This window comes from Epinephelus lanceolatus, chromosome 14 (genome assembly GCF_041903045.1).
Source record: "Epinephelus lanceolatus isolate andai-2023 chromosome 14, ASM4190304v1, whole genome shotgun sequence".
Lineage (NCBI taxonomy): Eukaryota > Metazoa > Chordata > Actinopteri > Perciformes > Serranidae > Epinephelus > Epinephelus lanceolatus.
The window spans coordinates 23056852-23073119 of NC_135747.1; the positions used below are offsets into that span (position 1 = coordinate 23056852).

Consider the following 16268-nt stretch of genomic DNA (forward strand, 5'->3'; position numbering starts at 1 on the left):
TCCCTGTCTTGACTTGGGACTTGACTCTGGACTTAATGCCAGTCTTGACTTGGGACTTGACTCAGGACTTGACTTGGGACTTTTTGACAGTCTTTAGGATGACCCTGCCTTGAGTTGTGACTTGACCCAAGACTTCCCTGTCTTGACTTGAGACTTGACACTGGACTTGTCAGTCGTGACTTGGGAATTGGCTCAAGACTTCCCTAACTTGACTCAGGTCTTGACACAGGACTTCCCTGTCTTGACTTGGGACTTAACTTGGGACTTGTCGGTCTTGACCCAAGACTTTCCTGTCTTGACTCAGGACTTTACTCGGGACTTAATATCAGTCGTGACTTGGGGCTTGACACTGGACTTGACTTTAGACTTGTCAGTTTTGACTTGGGACTTGAGCACAAAGACTTACTTGTGACTTGCTAAACTCTGACTTGGTCCCACCTCTGATGAACACTGCCCTAAAAATGGGAATAAGTGATGTGGGTGATTAAACCTCGTGTGAAAGCTGTGAGTTACCTGTCAGACTAATCTCAGGTCATAAAATCTCGCGGTGTTTCGCAGCTACGTGCTCGGCTGCGTTGACTGGCGCTCGGTTCTCGAAATACATTGACGTCCCTGCCGCGCCATCTTTAGAAAACAGTGAGCCCAACACTGAATGAAACTTAATTTTCGTCGTTTGCGAGAGCTGCCTGCTGTATGGAGTGATATCCTTGTGTTTCCAGGTGACGTAACATCGTATTAATAACATTTAGGCGATAAAACGGCTACGTGTGTAGTTAATATGTCGAAATTGTACGGTTATCGTCATGTAGAAGAATCCCTCTACATGTTGTCCGGCTGAGGCTAGCTGGAGTTGCTAATGCTAACACCAGGCCTACCGTTGGGGTGACCGTGTGTCTTGTGACGTTATGTGAAACTATAACCGTAGTATTCAGATTGATGCGCGTGTGAGCATCTGTGATTGTCAAACACTAAAACGCATCTTCGCAATCGGCTTCACAGGTTAAGCGAGACTTAAAACGCGTTGCTAACAGGCTAACGCTAGCTTGTTACTAATAACAATCGAACATTAGCTAGCCTAATCGTGTTTATTATTATCATCCAGCTGTCGTCGTATTGTTGGCTGTGTCAGTGACGTTTATGGTGCTCATTTGAAATCCTGCAAGAGCAATTTATAGCCGACACCTACTGCTTTCATTAGACTTCTGTGACATCGTTCAGCTGATCAGAGCTGGTAGGTGTGCAGGATGTTTAGCTCACTTAGGGTGACATTCTGCTGGCACGTTTTCAAGAGCTAAATTGTTTTGTGATGTTTGTTTTTCACCTTCAGGTGTTTGATCAGTGAAAGTGATCATGGGGATCAAGACTCCGCGCACTCGGTGCTTTCTTGACATTGGCATCAGTAATGTGCTCGGTAAGAAATACACCTCAACTTTCTGGCTACTTAACTATTATATTCACTTACTTGGGAGTTTACTATGTAATTACAGCTAAATATAATGCAGTTTAATATGATAGTCCTGCAATAAATGTTGCCTCTGTTTCTGTTACACTGTATCCTGTTGTAGAGAGGTGTTGATTCATCAGGTTATTCTGGAGAAATTGTGTACTAAAAACTGTAATATACCACATTAATTCAGCAAGATGAACCTAAAGTAGTGACCTCTGGATGTAATTTCTCATCACGATAAACAAACCTAACAGTGCTCTTTCCTTGCAGTCGGCAGAGTTGTGGTTGAATTGTTTTCAGACATCTGTCCCAAAACATGTGAAAACTTCAGATGCCTCTGCACAGGTGAATAATACATTGTCGCCACAAGAATACACCAGAAAACCTTTTTCTTTCATGGCATGGTTTAATATTGATAACTGAAAACTGACTGTGGTTTCATTCAGGTGAAAAAGGCATTGGTAAAGGAACTATGAAACCTCTGCACTACAAAGGATGTCTGTTCCATCGCGTTGTGAAAGACTTCATGATTCAAGGAGGAGACTTCAGCGAAGGTGAGTTAATAAAGTTTGAAGGACGGTGTACTTAGCTTAAAGGCCTTGTTGAAGTCCAGATATTTAAAGACTGTGAAGATGTAGTGAATGACTGCAAATCTCTTTGTTAATGTCATCACAAAGCTCTCACTTTTTACCTGTCAGCATCTAATAATAAAAGCATCAACCAAGCCTAACATATATTTGAATAACTAGCAGTCAGCTGAAGTTTTATAACTGTTTCCTGTAGAAGTCCCCTTTCTCACATTTTATTTTTTTTCTGACATCATAGGTAATGGAAGAGGAGGAGAATCCATCTATGGAGGCTTTTTTGAAGGTAAAGAGGCCACTGTCAGAGCTGTCAGTTGTTATCCAAACCGACGTTGGCTTCAAGATGGCAGTACAATCTTATCCTTTTCCCCCAGATGAGAGCTTCGCCATTAAACACAACAAGGAATACCTGCTGTCTATGGCCAATCGGGGCAAAGATACAAATGGATCACAGTTTTTCATGTAAGCACTACATATTATGTATTATATATTTGCTGCATTTGCATTATTTGTTCATTCTATCACCCTTTAGACATACAAATAATTAAATGCCTTTTTTTCTTGAATGGCCTGCTGCAAAACTTCAGAACAACAAAACCTTCCCCACATTTGGATGGGTAAGTGGTTCTTAATTGCATCTTAAACTTTGATTGATTGCATGGTGCACAATTCAATATATTTTGCTCAACAAGCTCAACACCACTGTATTTTCTCAGTGTCCATGTGGTTTTTGGTCATGTGATTTCTGGCCAAGAAGTTGTTCAAGCCATGGAGAACCAGAAAACAGATCCTAATAGCAGACCGTATGCTGACGTCAAAGTTTTGAACTGTGGAGAGCTTGTCCCTAAATCTAAAGGTTTGTTTGTGTGGAGCATTTTCAGTACTTTGACTGTGCACGATAACAGCTTTTAGATTTTATAAAGCAGTGTTTCTAACAGACTCTTCAATGTTTGCAGCAAAGAAAGATGAAAAAAAGAAAGACCGAGCCTCACCCAGTTCCAGCAGCAGCTCCAGCGACTCCAAGAGCTCATCAGACTCCTCTGACTCTGAAGAATCAGAGAAGGAATCTAAGAAGAAGAAAAAGAAGGCGAAAAAGCTAAAAAAGAAACAGAAGAAGAAGGAGAAGAAAAAGTACCTAATTTATTGTCACATTCTGACTTTCTGCAATGCAAATGGTACCTAGTGTCTTAACTCTAAATTGCAATGCTTTCCTTAGGTCAGAGGCTGAAAGTGCTGAGGAGAAAGAACAAGAAGAGCTGGTTACATCTACTGTACGTCCTGAAGAAATTCCACCCATCCCAGAGAATCGATTCCTCATGAGGAGGAGTCCGCAGGTGGGCCAGAAGCCAAAAGAAGAAGGTGAAAAAAATCCGTCAAATAAGGAGGAAAGGCCACGAGAGAGGTTAGTCTGCATGACTAACAGCTGGTATGACAAACATCGAACATAATGCCATTGTCTGTTAATTTTTATGCCTTGCTTTTTTTTTCTTTCCTCTCTCTCTCTCTAGCACTGGCATATCATATAATTCTCAGTCATCATATCACAGAAGACTGGTGATGACACGATCTGGGAGAAAGATTAAAGGCAGGGGTCCAAGGGTAGGTGAACTGCAGTGATGAGAAGAGCTCAACTAAACTTTCATCCACTATGTCACATATCATATTGAGTCTAATGAGATTGTAATATGTCAAGTTGCTCTTATAATGCAGAGATGCATAAAATTTAATTTCATCTTTTATACGAATTTTAATGGCAGTTATGTATAATTGTGATATGTCATTTCTTCCATCCAGCGCTATCGGACTCCGTCACGCTCTCGTTCAAGGTCCAGAGATCGTTTTCGGCGCAGTGAAACTCCTCCTCACTGGCGTCAGGAGATACACCGTCAGAGGATGAGGGCAGTCACCGGAGAGCGGTGGATAAAGGGTGACAAGTAAGATAACCTCACTTTAACTTATTAAAGGGATATTTTGGATTTTTTGAACTGGAGCTGGATGAGGTGTTTATATATGTATAATCAGTGTATTAGATACAGTAAATGATGGCTGGCATGCCACCAGTGTGGAGAAGCAGGCAGGAATACTGCCATGGAAGCTAAGCAATGTACTGCTGGGGGTTGGGCAGCAGCAAAAGGTATTTGAGCCACCTAAAAAAACAATGTAAGTTTAACTGTATACTATATTTAGAGTACTTTAACCACTTCACTTTGCCACCAGACAGCCCTGTCCAACGGAGAACTGAACTGAAGCTTATCTACAGTCTCTTCAAAGCCACCAGACTCCATTGAGAATAACATTAGTTTTACCTTGCAGGATGTGGGAGTTGCGGGTCTGTCACTTATGTTGAATAGGAAGTAATCCTTTAAAATCACCAAATTCAAGCAATAACACGAACAAACAAATCAATTGAGGCAGCTGTAGACCAGCAATTCCCAAGTTCTGCAAGCTAAAATAACCATTTTTGTCAATGGAGACTGCTGGCTTTGAAGGGAGCATGGATAACCGCTTCATTTCCCTGTCAGACAGGTTGTGTGACAACAAGGTCAAAGGAAAATATTCTAAAAAAAAAATTCTAATTTTTTTTTTTTTTTAGGTGGGCCTTTTTTTAGTAGAATAAAATATGTTTTGCTGCTGTCCCCGTTGCAAATTTGCATTTCCTAGGATAGCGTAGGCATGATCTGCCCTACTCTGCCTTTCTCTGCCTCTGATTGGCTTACCCTGATATTCTTACCTTAACCCAAAGAGATGTTAGTCCTCTTGCCTGAACCAAACCAGTCAGCCCAACAAAGAAAGTGAGTATTAGCCAATCAGAGGGAGAGTTGGATGGGTCATGCCTTCGCTCTCTAAGGAAACCCAAATTCATGCCCCAATCCACAGCAGCACATTGCTCAGCTTCTATGTTGGTACTTTTGCCTACCTCTCTCAACACCTGCTGTACTAGGTAATACACTGACTATGGATAAGTACCTTATACAGTCCCACTTCAAAAAAATCCAAACTATTCCTTTAAAGAGTGTGTAAAAGCATAATTCACAAATAAAAACAAACCAAAGGCAATAACATAAGACTGTACATGGACATTTTAAATGTACTCTGCAAGTCAGAGTGCTTAGCTTCATTGGAAACTGGCAAATAACATTCCTTTACTGATGAAAGATTTGACATTAAAGAAGTAAACAGGTACCTGAGATCTTCTCAAGTATGAGTTGTGGGGAAAATTAATAAGCCATTGCCATACTGTTTTATATTTCAAAGCTAATTGGCACCACTAAACAACAACATTCACCATGTAAGCAAATAGTTAAAATGTTTTTAAACTTTAAAGTAATGTGTCTAACATATGTATTAGATCAGCACTTTAATGTCCATGTGCACTGTCATGTCCATGTTCCAGTGTTGCCTGATGTTAGTTGTCATGTTCTGTAGGTGGCATTTACACTGTTCTTTTTAACAGAGGCGACATGAATGATGCCAAGGATGAGGCAGCTAAAGCTCCAAGAAGAGAGAGACGGACCTCCGACACAAAGCAGGACCACACAGCTGAGGGTAAAAAAGACAAGAAAACTCGGTCACACAGATCCAAAAGCAAAGAAGAGGACACTGCTGAGAAGGATGACAAGCATAGCAAACACAAGGCTAAGAAAAGAGATAAATCTCGAAGCCGCAGTAAAAGCAGAGAAAAGAGTAGGAGGTCAAAAAGCAGAGAGAAGGCTCACAAGCACAAAAGTGATGATAGAAGAGGTCGCTCAAGGAGCAAGGACCGAAATGCTAATAAGAAAGAGAGGGAGTCAGAGTCTAATCACAGTAAAGATAGAAATAAGGGCCATGAGTCTGATAAAAAGCATAAAGAGGATACCAAAGGAAGGAATGGTGAGAGAACTAGGACAAAGTCACGAAGCAAGGAAAGACCAACTACAAAAGATGGGCACAGATCAAGTAGCAGGAACAAGGATAGGAGCGGACCTGTGGTGTCCAAAGACAAAGAAGAAAAACGAGAAAAAGACAAAGAGAGGGGCAGAGAACGTAGCAGGAGTCAGGACAGACGACACAACAGTGAAAGGGATAATAAGAAGCGAGGAACATCCAGGGATAAAGAACGTCGAACAAGAAGTCCAGACAGAAAGAAGCCTAGAGACTCTGGCAGAGGCAGGCGCTCCAGAAGCAGGAGTAATAAGAGGGACCACAGCAAAGATCGGTCCTCTCATAGGAAGGACAAAGACAGAGAATCTGACAACCACAGGAGAAGACATAGCAGCAGTTCTGAGAGCGATAGAGATGCGAAAAGGAAGACTCAAAAGAGTTCAGAGTCCAAACGAAGAGAATCAAATAGTACCTCCAGATCCAAAGACAGAAGAAGCCCGGCCAAACCAAGACCAGATAGTACAAAGGGCAAAGACAGAAATGACAGCAAGAGGAAAAAATCTAGCTCTAGCTCAGGCTCTGACAGTGACTGATGATATTCTTAGGGAATAGATTGGGAGTTTTGAAGTCTACCCCTATTTTATACCCATGACACGTGTAGTATGCAGCATCAGCTTTCCATCTAGAGGGGGATGCGTTCACTTTCCTCATTCAGTATAGAAAAACCTACTCCACAGTTCAGCCAAAGAGAGCATGAGTGTACAAAAGTCTGTCCAAACTAATTTCTTAAACTGTTAAAGGGATAAATAGATACTCCAACTTCATTACAATACTCTGAAAAATACTGATAATTGATACCTTAGGTATCATAGGTACCATAGAGAAAAAATAAATTGAGGGCATAAAATTTTAAATTATGTATTAAAAGAAAAATATAACAAGGCATAACATAACTTATCCTTTCTTGGTTAGCAGCAGAGAACATCAGAATGACTGTAGTAAACAAGTGCAGCTGTTACCAGTGTGTTGATGCTGCGGATAAGGACTAATGACAGTTTCAAATACATGTTTTTTGAGAACAGTACATTTGATCGCCCCCAGTTTTGAAGAAGCAGGCAGGAAGACCACCACAGAAGCTAAGCAATGTGGATGGGATGCACCAAAAAAGTATTTCTGCCACCAAAAAAGTGGATCTAATTTTAAATGTACGCTACATTTAATTTTCACTGCTTTACCTTTCTGTCAGGCAGTTATATCCATCTATGCTTTCTTCAAAGACACCAGACTCCTTTACAAAAACACTAATTTACTCCCAGAACAAGAGAACTGATGGCCTACAGTCTAATCCTTTAAAACATCAAAGTGATTTGGGGTGTTTTAAAGGGTTAGTTCAGGTTTACCAGTATCACAGTAACACAAACTAACCAATCAAGGCAACAGTTGACCAGCAACTCCCATGTTCTGTGAGGTAAAATTACTTCTTACTTGGAGTTCCCCATTGGAAATGGCGGTCAGACAGAAAGGTAAAGCTATGGAAATATTCTAAATCTAGTGTACAAGGTGGCTAAAATATGTTTTGCTGCTGCCCAGCCTCAGTGTATTACTTAACTTCTGTGGCGGTACTGCTGCCTGCTTCTCCAAACTGGTGGCGTGCCAACTGACATCCACTGTAGGTAGTACACCTACTATGGAAAGTACCTCATCCAAACTATCCCTTGATGAACTGTGAATACCGCTCAGACTTGCCATGGCAGACTGTTATGTGAGCTTTGGCTGAACTCTCGACTAAATTTTGGCACTGAATGGAAGTTCTGGATTTGACCCTCATTAAGTGCGTCACACTGCTGATGGGTAGCTGAAGCTGCACGGCCAGTTTAGAGGACACTGAAAAATAAAGTCATCTACTGTTGGTACTGCATCAGCAGTGAGTACCAGGTGTTCTTTTAATTGTACATGACCAGAGGAGGTCTTTTTGAAGGCTGTTTTTTTATTTTGAATTCTTTGGTAAATTATATTTTGACTTTACAGTAGTTGATATTTCAACCTGATTTTACTGTAACAGAGGGGACATTTTCTCCTGAAATCTGTTTAAGTTTGGCAAATGACATTTACTTGTCAAGTTATTTTTACTACAACAATCAATCTGGAAGACAAAACCTTCATTTCTTGCATGCTTATCCCCATCATTGTTACATTATGTACATCAATGACCTTTCTTTTGTACATCCACGCCCTTGTACTGTAATCCTATTTGTTAACCAGTTTTGAGATACCTCTGGTTTGTTTTTTGTTTTTGTTTTTTTGAATGGAAAAAAAATGTCATGCTGTAAGTACAACATAAAATCAGTTTCTATAAGTTTTGTTTTGTGCAAGTTGATTTTAAGAACTCGACTGCCATGGAGAACGATTAAAAGGTTTCACTTTGATTTTAATCATTGTTTTAATATTCTTTAAATGCTGATACATATGCAGTCTGTTTACTGGAAGTCCAAACATTATTCACATCCAAAATCACAGTAATCAACGAGTGTCAGGTTTACAACATTTTGTAGAACATAAAAACCTGTGCAAAAGGTTTTGATTGCGGCCGTCACCATCTTGTTTTTTGGAGCCAGAGGTGACCACATTTGGGCAAGAGGCTGGTGCTGTGGAGGAGCAAGGGGTGGATGTGACTGAGAAGCCAAGGAGTCTATCAGCAGATGTTCTGTTGCTCAAAGTGGCCAGTTATATAAAAATTAAGCCCCTGTACAATTGTCAAGAATGTTGGAATTAGCTGTAGAGACCTAAACTGTTTTTCCTACCAGGCTGTAAACATGTCTATTTCCGCCTTTAAAGTTGGGCATTCTAACATGGGGGTCTATTGGAAGTGATTTGCTTCTGGAGCCAGCCTCAAGTAGCCATTCAAAGAACCACAGTTTTTGGCAGTTCCATGTTGGTTTCATTTTTCAGCCCCCCCAAGTTGCTGCTTGATATGAACTGACTTGATGTGGTTGTTGGACATTGCCTTGAACACCTATCAGGATGTCCCATGAACACTATTTTAGTTCCACAGTGCAATGTGTTGTATTTTCTAAATATGAAAATTGGGCACAATACCTTTGTAACTGATGATGCAATATAATGATAATTCACAAGTTTCCAAAATCCCAATTTACATTTCACTATACAGTAGAGCTGCAACAATTAGTCCATGAATTGATAAGCTGATTGAAAGAAAATAGATCGGCAACTACTTTGATAATTGATTACCTGTTTCAGTCATTTTTCAAACAAAAATGTCAAACATTTGCTGTTTCCAGTTTCTAAAATGTGAAACTCAGCTGCTTCTCTGTCATTTATGACAGTAAATCAGGAATCTTTGGGTTTTGGAGTGTTGGTTGGACAAAAGAAGCAATCTGAAGACTTAACTTTGGAAAACCCTACTGCACAACACAGTATTAAGTGTCTATTATAAACAGAGAAGTGAATGAGCGACAAACAAAGTGACTTCACACATATCTTCTGTCAAAATATCTTGAGGATGTTATTAAAACATTAAGTATGTTTAACACTGGTGAAACCAGAACTGCCAGCTGGGTGTGACCTACGACCATGTAAACCCAAGTCTTTTCTTTGCATCTTGAATATTCATGACCTCATTAAACCTTTTAATGTTCTGGGTGGCATCAGAGACGTATGTGGGCATTTGAGCACCAGTGCTGTCCTGAACGAGGTAGCTCGGCCTGACTCCACTAAAAATGGGACCGAGTCCTCCTCCGATCCCTTCTCTCGCAGCTTTGCAAAGTGGAAACACATTTCGCTGAGCCTGCGCCGCTGCGTTGATGACGTCTTTTGAATACTGCTGAAACTGGTTTTCCTCTTCAGCTATGAGCTCTGCGTTCATCACTTGAAACTCATGCTCGTTTTTTCTCAGCTGCTGATTCCTGGCAATTTTTTGGGCCTGTATTTGAAGGATGAAAAATAAATGTCAAACAAGTGCCACAACTACCACCAAACCAAAACTATTCATTCTTGCATTAATGTGATGGAGATAGTGTGAACATTACCATTTCTGCGGCATTGAAGTCTTGTACTTTTCTTCCATCTTCTTTGACCTTCTGCGCCTTCAGTTGTTGTTTCTCAGTGAATATTCTGTCGGCCTCTTTCTTAGCCTCAAGTGTGTCTTGGGCGTTCTGTTTGGCTGCTTTATCCCTCTGCTCCTTTTCTTGCCTCTAAGGAAAACAAGTTGTGTCACAGGTATGAAAACATTTTGTTAGCTGCAGCAGGACTCTCAGGTGAAACCTGATCAAACTGCTGCTATTGACGAAAAATTAATCTTCACATTTTTTGAACCCACATGTCTATGGATGGATTACTGAAAGGGCCTACCAGGCACAGGCCCAGGGGCTTAAAAGGTAAGGGGCCCCCCTGGCCCTTCACCTGCAGAATGTCATTCAAATTACTGACCAAGAAGACACTCAAAATTACCAGAAAGAGACAGAAAGAACTGCAAAGAACTGCAAAGAGACACAAAATAACTACAAGGGGACACATAGTGACTACAATGAGACACAAAATGACTGTAAAAAACTGCAAAAAGATAGAAAATAACTATAAGGGGAAATGACCTCATAGAGACACAAAATTAAGCTAAAAGAGACTCAAACAACTACGAAAAGACAAGAATACAACCACAAAGACACAAAGAGACTACAAAGAGACACAGAACAATCACAAAGACACACAAAATGACCAAATTGAAATGAAAAAGAACTACAAAAAGACAGAAAATAACTCTTAAGGGGACCCAAAATGACCAAATAAAAAAAAAAAATTACTTCAGTAACACCAAATTACCTCATAGAGACACAAAATTAAGGTCAAAGACATCCAAACGACCACAAAAAGACAAAACTACAACCACAAAGATACAAAAAGCCTACACAGAGACACAAGATGATGACAGAGAAAGACAAAACAACCACAAAGGGACAATAACAAAGACTACAAAGAGACACAATATGATGACGAGACAAAACGACCAAAAAAGACGAAATTGCCTCAAAGAAAGTCAAAATTACCTCCAAAGAACTACAAAAAGACACAAGGAGACACAAAATGACTACAAAGAGAGACAAAACAATTTAAAACAAGACTAAATTACTTCAAAGAGACAAAAAAATAGCCACAGTCACAAAAATAAGACAAAGAGACAAAACAACCACAAGGACAAACAAACTAACGCAAAGAAAATACAAAATGACAACAAAGCGACAAAAAATGACCAAAAAGGACACAAATTACCCCAGTGAGACAGAAAACAACCACAAGGAGACACAAAACCACAAAACGATATATAATGAGTACAAAGAGATTTAAACACACCACCAAGTATGTGTCTTGCTCCTATGTAGGAAGGTGATGGGGCCCATTGTTTCATAATCCACCAATGCACAGGTCACGGTGACACATAAATGACTACATATTAATAGCTCGACAAAAGCTTTATGCCACAGTAAATTTGTGTTTTGCAGGTGTAGCATCTAAACCACTGTTACCATTAATTCTCTGTGAGCGACAATCGACTCCAACATTGCTGCCTTCTTCTCCTCCTCCTCCCTCTGCTGTTGGGCCTGTTTTGCATCCTGTTCAACGACAGCCTTTGCGATCCTCTGCTCCTCGTTGTCAGTCTGCTGCTGCTGCGTGACACTCAGCTTGTTCATGATCCTCTCGCGGCGCATCTGGGCCTCGCTGAAGAATGAAACAAGTATGACTGTGACACACCTGGAATCCACTGCATGTTTGACATGAAGCGAGGACACGGCTGTTGATGATGTTTGTTTTGCTGGCTCTTACCTAAACAGCTCCTTTTCTTTTTCTTTCCGTAACTTTATCATTTTTTGTTTTGCAGAGAGAAAAAGTTTCCTTTGCTCCTCTTCAGCCTCCTGTTTCTGTGCATCTGTCGCTTTTATGAGATCTCGATTGGAGATAAATTCCTGTAAATACAGAGTATACAGTCGTAAGTTTGTGTGTTAGACGTAAGAATACAAATACTAGATAATCCGTGCTGCTAAGGCCCCACCAGGTGAGCGTGCATGAGGTTTCTCTTCAGCTCTGCTTGTCTTTCTTCCTCCATCCTTTGCTCCCACTGGTAGAGCTCTTGAAGGCGTTGGGCTTCCTCTCCGTCCTTTTTGTCCTCTAACGTCTGTCGCTCTTTCACTAGCTCATTGTCCTTGATCCTAAAGAAAAGGAAGCATATTCTCTTGTGAGGCAACAATTTTTAACTCAAGCCTTTCTGTCAGATTATTACTTGAAATTAATCACAACCAGGAATAGTTGGCCTGCAAAATAGGACGTTAGGCACATATTCTCCTGCAGCATGTAAGTGCTGCTTTGGTTTGATGTGGCTTACTGTTTCTTTATGTCCTCTGCAACAGCCTGTCTCTCAAGCTTTTTCTGAAGTGCTTTCTCCTGCTCCTGTTTCAAGGCTCTCTCGTCTTTGTTCTTTACCGTATCCAGGAATTCCTTGTCGACATCTTTAGAGGCACTCTTGATTCTTTGCTTCAGCTCAATCTGAGCCTCCCTCTCCTTCAGGACCTCCGTCAGCAAGAGCGCACGCTGTGGAAGTAGTAACAGTCACTCACTATCCCAAAACATCAAACTTATATATAGCTAAACATGTACAACCCAGTGACACTAACATGTAACCCTTTAACACGGTCAGTTTGATAATACAGCTGAGTCTTGGCTTTTTCGACGGCCTCTTTCCGCTGCTGCTCCCGATATTCGGCCTCTTCTTTATCCATCAATTTCCTTTTTTCCTCCTCAATCTCCTCCCGGATCTTCTTTGCCTCTAGCTTTTTCTGCCTTTGACCCTTCGATACAGAGAAACATACAGCGTGTTAACCTTTTACCTTGATGCAAAGTATGCAACCTTACAACCACAGCAAGTAAAATCTGATAAAAGCCCAGTTCAGGTGACTTACAGCGATGGTATTGGACCACAGCTTCACCACTTCTTTTGACTGCAGGTGCAGGGCCTCTCTCTGCTTCGCTGCTTCTCTCATTCTCTCCTTGTCTTTATTAACCTGGTTCAGATCATCTTGAATCCTCAGCCATTCGGCCTTGGTTAAGACAGTGACTTGTCGGAGGTCTGGTGGCTGCATCATCCTGCTGGCTTCTTCAGCTGAAGACACTATAAGGAAGACATTACTGTAAGACGACAGACTGCATCTAGAACACATAATGGGCTGAAAATATGCACCATCACTTCGTGGACTGGCCAGATTAATAATTAAAAAGTCACATGTTAGAGCAAATGATTTTATCCAGGAAGTCATGTGATGCATATTTATTTCTTCCATGTTGCAAGTTTACATTCTGTAGTTACACATGGAACTAAATAGCAGGTATCTTAAGTGATTTTATTTATAGTCCCTGAATAACTTGGGATCAAGTTAGGCATTGCCTTTTGACATAACGACCTTTTTTTGTCTGTAGCTGAGCCTATAAGGGTCAGTTATACCCTATGATAAGTGATGTAGATTAGCATGTTGCTTACTTTAAAACTTGTAAATTTTGCTCTCAGTATAGTTTTTGTTGTATACAGTTTTTTTCCATACTGTCCAAAATGTTCTGAATTTTAAAGGCTCTTCAGATATATTTTCCCTCTTAATGAATTTGAATTGGTCTTTTTTCAGGCAAAAAAAAGTTAAATAGATGTATATGAGATAAGATAAGATAAGAGCAGTTGCAATACAAAGTTCTAGGAATGCATACAAAGCATGCAAGGACTAACATTAAGTAGAAAAGCAATGTAGCAAACCTAAACTACAATATATATCAAATTTAGAACTACATATACAAACTACATAACAATAAGGTGCAAATATAAGAACGAGCTCACTCTAAGGTACAAAATATAAAAATTACCTTACAGTAAAGTGCAAAAAAATATAACAGAATAACAAACAGTAAGGTGCAAACAGGTGCAGCCACTGTATACAATGGGTTACAAGTATAAATGTATTAAAAAATATGGTTGCTTATTAATATCAATGAAGGGATTCAATATTTTACCACCGATATTGTATCTTGTAACTACACAATATATGAGTGGGCACTTAAATTATTCAATAAAATGAGGGGAAAGTTCAACGCTTCTTCATAAGGTGAGGTTGTTCTTTGAGATTTTAACTATGGCCCTTCATTTGACAAATATGAATAAATAGAAAAACAGCACAGCAACCTTATAATAGGAAGTTGTTTTCATTTGAGAGTGGCTACAACAGTGGGCACGACAGATACATAAATATTAAACAACCTGTATATTCAGCGCCACTTTTAAATTGTTCTGACTTGAGCTTAATGTTGCAGTATTTAAATTATTAGCCATAACAGCTAACGTTAACAGCTAGCTACCTTCAGCAAAGTCAACCGAAACTCTGTTTCCTCAGCTCTCACCTCTCCTGTTGGAGCCTGTTCTCCGGCCGTGTTGAACCACCGATGCCATTTATATTTAGTATAATTCAGTAACTAAAGAAAGAAAGTTTACAACCAAATAAAACTGTTCAAATGTGTTAGTGTCTCCAGGTTACATACACAGCTGTGGTTGGGTCTGCATGTTGCGTCGTATCCAGGCAACGGCTGAACCAATCTGAAGCCTCTCCACTGATGACGACAGGTGGCGCTGTGCTTTCTAAAACAACATAGTCCTGAATGAACACCACACACCTGAACCCTGGCACTTGTTGTGAGATATTTTTTCTAATCATGCAAAATGTCTTTCAGAAAAATGCTGAAATTTAAAAATACATTGTTTGTTACAAGTATTTCTTTTGTTTACAGGGAACAAAACAAAATCTCTATTAAAGAAATGACTAAATAACTCTTATGCCAAACAAAAATCCTAGGAGGAATACAGGAGGAAGTGTGGGTCACAATATTATTGGCATCCTTTAAATGTCTTAAGACATCATTTTGTTTCAAGCAGATGAGTCCTCTGTCAAGATCTGTAAAATAAATAATAATAGTAGCTTTCATTTATACAGCACATTTCAAGCCTAAAGTGCTTAACAGGACAAGATCAGATGAAAATAAAAAGTAAGAATTAAAAAAAGAGGAAAAATAGAAAGTATAGCTACAGCAATAAGTGAAAGAAAGACAAACAAAAACAATTTGGTAACAAAACAACAAAACTTTAACAGTAATACTTGTAAAACTAACCCAAATTGAAAGCCAAGTTTAAAAAAAAATAAGTCTTTAATTTAAAAGAAATTTAAAAGAAATTCAAGGGGGTTTGCCCATCTAAGATCAAAGGGGAGGAAGTTCCACAGTTTAAGGTCATAAAACAAGGCCTCAGGCAGATTTTACAATTCAACTAGTTTAAATAGAGAACAGATGAGTCTGTGGGTTTGTGTCAGTGTTTGTTTCATGCCAGAAATCACACAAGATTGTAGTAGATTGTAGTAAATAATCCCACTCAAGGTCTGGTCGGCAGGTATGTCAGCTGTACGCCATACGCCTTCTTCACGACACCTTTTCAAATGTCACAGTAGAAAAAGCAAACGTAAATAATAAAACAAATTATTATTTTTCAGTGTGATAGTCCTACTGTACATGCTGGCTTACTGCAACACTTGCAACTTGCAACACAACAAAATTGGATTCATATGACTAATATTGTGGTTGCTCTGTATGTGAACTATGTGACAGGACAGACGATTCCGGTTTATAGCAGAGTAGTCAGAATAAAACAAGTTCGTACTTGACACATTACACATTAGACTGACACAGTTATACTGTGCAGCCACTCCTGCATGCAAACAGTTTACATGTGTTTAAAATCTAGTGTTGAGAGCAGATATAATAGTTTGACTGTGACAGTCTGGCACAAAGATAAGGGGGCTGTCATGTGCATTGTAATGAGTCAGGTGATGAACAGTGTCCGTTAAATTAAGACTGAAAAAATAGACTTTCCTTACCTGATTTACTGTTAAATGAAGGAATGAACACAAGGCCGGATGTAACAAGGGGGTGAGCAACTTTGATGTTCTTTGAAGGATTAAAATGATTTCAACAAAACTACATATGTTGCATTTCATTAGCCTCATATGAACCTACAGACAGTGAGTTTATGGTCATGTATCACCATAAAATAAACCTTTTTTAGAGTATCCTTCATTTGAACAATTTGTCATTTTTTTTCCAGAAAAGGTTACCTGTGGTATTCAGGATATTTAGGGATGAAATGTTTTGCATGTTTAAAGAAAAATGGTGTGTTGAAATAGGGTATAAACCAAAACTACGAACTCATTGTCTCATGAAGAATAGTTAGTGTGGAACCTTATGCGAATATAATCTAAACAAAGATTATTATAATTAGCCTTCGAGGCTGG

The 16268-nt window shown here is 39.6% G+C and overlaps 2 protein-coding genes across 3 annotated transcripts; one reads left to right on the top strand and one right to left on the bottom strand.

Annotated features, from left to right (window-relative positions):
• The first annotated feature begins 588 nt into the window (after window positions 1–588).
• Window positions 589–8324, top strand: ppig (peptidylprolyl isomerase G (cyclophilin G)). 2 transcript variants are annotated; one of them, XM_033617660.2, is made up of 13 exons: window positions 589–719; window positions 1328–1411; window positions 1718–1792; window positions 1894–2001; window positions 2273–2317; window positions 2406–2493; window positions 2619–2648; window positions 2748–2887; window positions 2988–3162; window positions 3248–3433; window positions 3540–3630; window positions 3826–3965; window positions 5486–8324. In XM_033617660.2, exons 2-13 carry the CDS (start codon window positions 1351–1353, stop codon window positions 6483–6485), a joined length of 2139 nt encoding a protein of 712 aa, XP_033473551.1. In that variant the 5' UTR covers window positions 589–719; window positions 1328–1350; the 3' UTR covers window positions 6486–8324. The 2 variants fall into 2 exon arrangements, with proteins under 2 accessions (XP_033473551.1, XP_078030625.1); XM_078174499.1 differs by lacking the exon at window positions 589–719 and adding an exon at window positions 797–1231.
• On the bottom strand, window positions 8304–14507 carry cfap210 (cilia and flagella associated protein 210). Its single transcript, XM_033617661.2, has 9 exons — window positions 14335–14507; window positions 12858–13066; window positions 12573–12746; window positions 12284–12489; window positions 11954–12110; window positions 11728–11867; window positions 11430–11622; window positions 9939–10103; window positions 8304–9832 (listed from the first exon to the last, which is right to left on the bottom strand). Exons 1-9 carry the CDS (start codon window positions 14381–14383, stop codon window positions 9476–9478), a joined length of 1650 nt encoding a protein of 549 aa, XP_033473552.1. The 5' UTR covers window positions 14384–14507; the 3' UTR covers window positions 8304–9475.
• Window positions 14508–16268: the final 1761 nt, after the last annotated feature.

Coding starts and splice junctions, on each gene's coding strand:
- cfap210 (XM_033617661.2), bottom strand. CDS start 14,383: ATGGCATCGGTGGTTCAACACGGCCGGAGAACAGGCTCCAACAGGAGA. Junction 12,111..12,283: donor GCAGAGGACATAAAGAAACA/GTAAGCCACATC, acceptor CCTTTTCTTTAG/GATCAAGGACAATGAGCTAG. Junction 11,623..11,727: donor AAAGAAAAGGAGCTGTTTAG/GTAAGAGCCAGC, acceptor TTCATTCTTCAG/CGAGGCCCAGATGCGCCGCG.
- ppig (XM_033617660.2), top strand. CDS start 1,351: ATGGGGATCAAGACTCCGCGCACTCGGTGCTTTCTTGACATTGGCATC. Junction 1,793..1,893: donor CTTCAGATGCCTCTGCACAG/GTGAATAATACA, acceptor GGTTTCATTCAG/GTGAAAAAGGCATTGGTAAA. Junction 2,002..2,272: donor AGGAGGAGACTTCAGCGAAG/GTGAGTTAATAA, acceptor CTGACATCATAG/GTAATGGAAGAGGAGGAGAA.